Raw genomic sequence first — 1,783 nt, forward strand, 5'->3', positions numbered from 1 at the left:
CTGGCTCTGCTCCAACGCATGTATAAGGATGCGCGAGCAGAGATAAGTGTGCTAAAGGCAGAAAATAAGGAGCTGAAGTGGAAGGCCACCGTAATGTTCCGATTTGGAGGTCCGCCATATGCTGTAGTGGAGGAGCAGAGTGGAGTGATCGTGCCCAGTGGAGTGGGAAACACGGAGGCAACACCGTCAAGGGTCACTCAGGAAGGAGGCAAGAAGAAGAGACTGGCGGCAGAGTAGAGAAGAAAAATCCCACCTGTGGATGTGGTTGTTTGTTTGTATTTTTTTTTTTTTTGTATGGGGGAACATGGTGATCGGGGTGAGCCCCGTCATGAATAAAAAAAAAAAAAGGACAAGTTTGTGGAATGAAAACCGAGATGGTTGTTGTTTGTTTGTTTTTTTTTTTTAGTATTCAAATACTCGATCAAAAACTATCCAAAATTACCAAATACAGTGATGATACATGATTTGCTTCAATCGGTTACTGGTACTTTAAAACTAACAATTTTCACAGAAACCATCTGTGCTATTTTCAGTACCCCCATCTTTCTACAGAGATAAAGCCTTGCCATAAAGCCGCCCCACCCTCCAAAACAGAACATAAAATTCCCCAAATTAAAAAATTGGAAATTCTTTTAAAAAGCCAGGAATTTGATCATTGCATGTTCTTCTTGGTATCAGAATGAGACAAGCTCTGGTCAATTGACTGCAGCTGATTTCGAAGGTTTTGATTCTCCTCTAGCAAGCGGTCATACTCTACTAAGAACCCTTCAGATTGACTTTTCAGAGCCAATACATTGGCTTCTGCATATTTCACCTCTTTTTCTTTTGTCTCATGTTTGGTTTCCAGCTGCTTAATATGTGTTTTCAATCGAGAAACCTCCTCACCCAAGACTTTGAGCTCCTCACTTTTACCATCCTCATTAGCCCGGTTTTGCTTTTTTGCGGCCTCCATGGTCTTTCTGAGTAAGCGAAGTTCTCTTATGTAGTGGTGTAGTCTATCTATCATCAGCAAGAGGAATAGCAAGAACCCCATAAGAGAAGCTTCAAGCATGTGCCTGGCGAGGAGAATCTGGTCCGTTGGATTGAGAGAGTCGATTGGACGGCTCTGGATCTCGGTGACGCTGTAAACAGTGATGGACATGAAGACGAAGATGACTCCGGCGACGGTTTTGACGACGAGAGGGCCGGTGCCTCGCTTGAGGCGGTCCAACGCCATGATGACGAGTTTCCTGAGAGGGGTTTTGAAGAGGAGGATCAGAATCACCGCCATTTCGCCCAGAATCGCAGGGAATAGTAGCTCTATCATCTTTTTTTCTCTCTATATATATATCTATGAATTGCTAAAACCTAGATCGCTAGAGGTTTCGGAGAGTGAAACACACTGGTTTTAGAGAGAGAGAGAGAGAGAGATCCATGTTTCTAGTTAAAGCATTGAAGTCACCTTTCCACCAGTTCGAAATCGTCAAGAAGCAGCGTTGGAGAGAGCACAACGTTTTTCGGATTTTCCGATTCATAGGGAGCTTGTAAGTTCTCAAGTGAGGAGGTGTTAGAGAAGATGGTTTGATGGTCTCCCTGGAATTGATCTCAACCTCCATGTTTTTCAGATCTTCTGATTGTAGTTCTATGATGAAGAAGACAAGTCCAATATATATAGAGGGAGAGCAAAACGGTGAAGTTGGCAAGCTGTATGGGCGACGGTACGAGCCAGCAACAGCTCGGGTCGCGGTGCTGGCGTGTCCGGAGCAAATGTAACCAGCGAACAAAGGCGCGTTGAAGGTCAATA

General features: G+C 44.3%; 1 protein-coding gene across 1 annotated transcript; it reads right to left on the reverse strand.

Annotated features, from left to right (window-relative positions):
* Positions 1 to 414: 414 nt before the first annotated feature.
* LOC114277703 (uncharacterized) lies at positions 415 to 1,409 on the reverse strand. Its single transcript, XM_028219649.2, has one exon. It carries the CDS (start codon positions 1,304 to 1,306, stop codon positions 653 to 655), a length of 654 nt encoding a protein of 217 aa, XP_028075450.2. The 5' UTR covers positions 1,307 to 1,409; the 3' UTR covers positions 415 to 652.
* Between the last annotated feature and the right edge of the window lie 374 nt (positions 1,410 to 1,783).

This window comes from Camellia sinensis, chromosome 2 (genome assembly GCF_055761805.1).
Source record: "Camellia sinensis isolate YWXY chromosome 2, ASM5576180v1, whole genome shotgun sequence".
Classification (NCBI taxonomy): domain Eukaryota; kingdom Viridiplantae; phylum Streptophyta; class Magnoliopsida; order Ericales; family Theaceae; genus Camellia; species Camellia sinensis.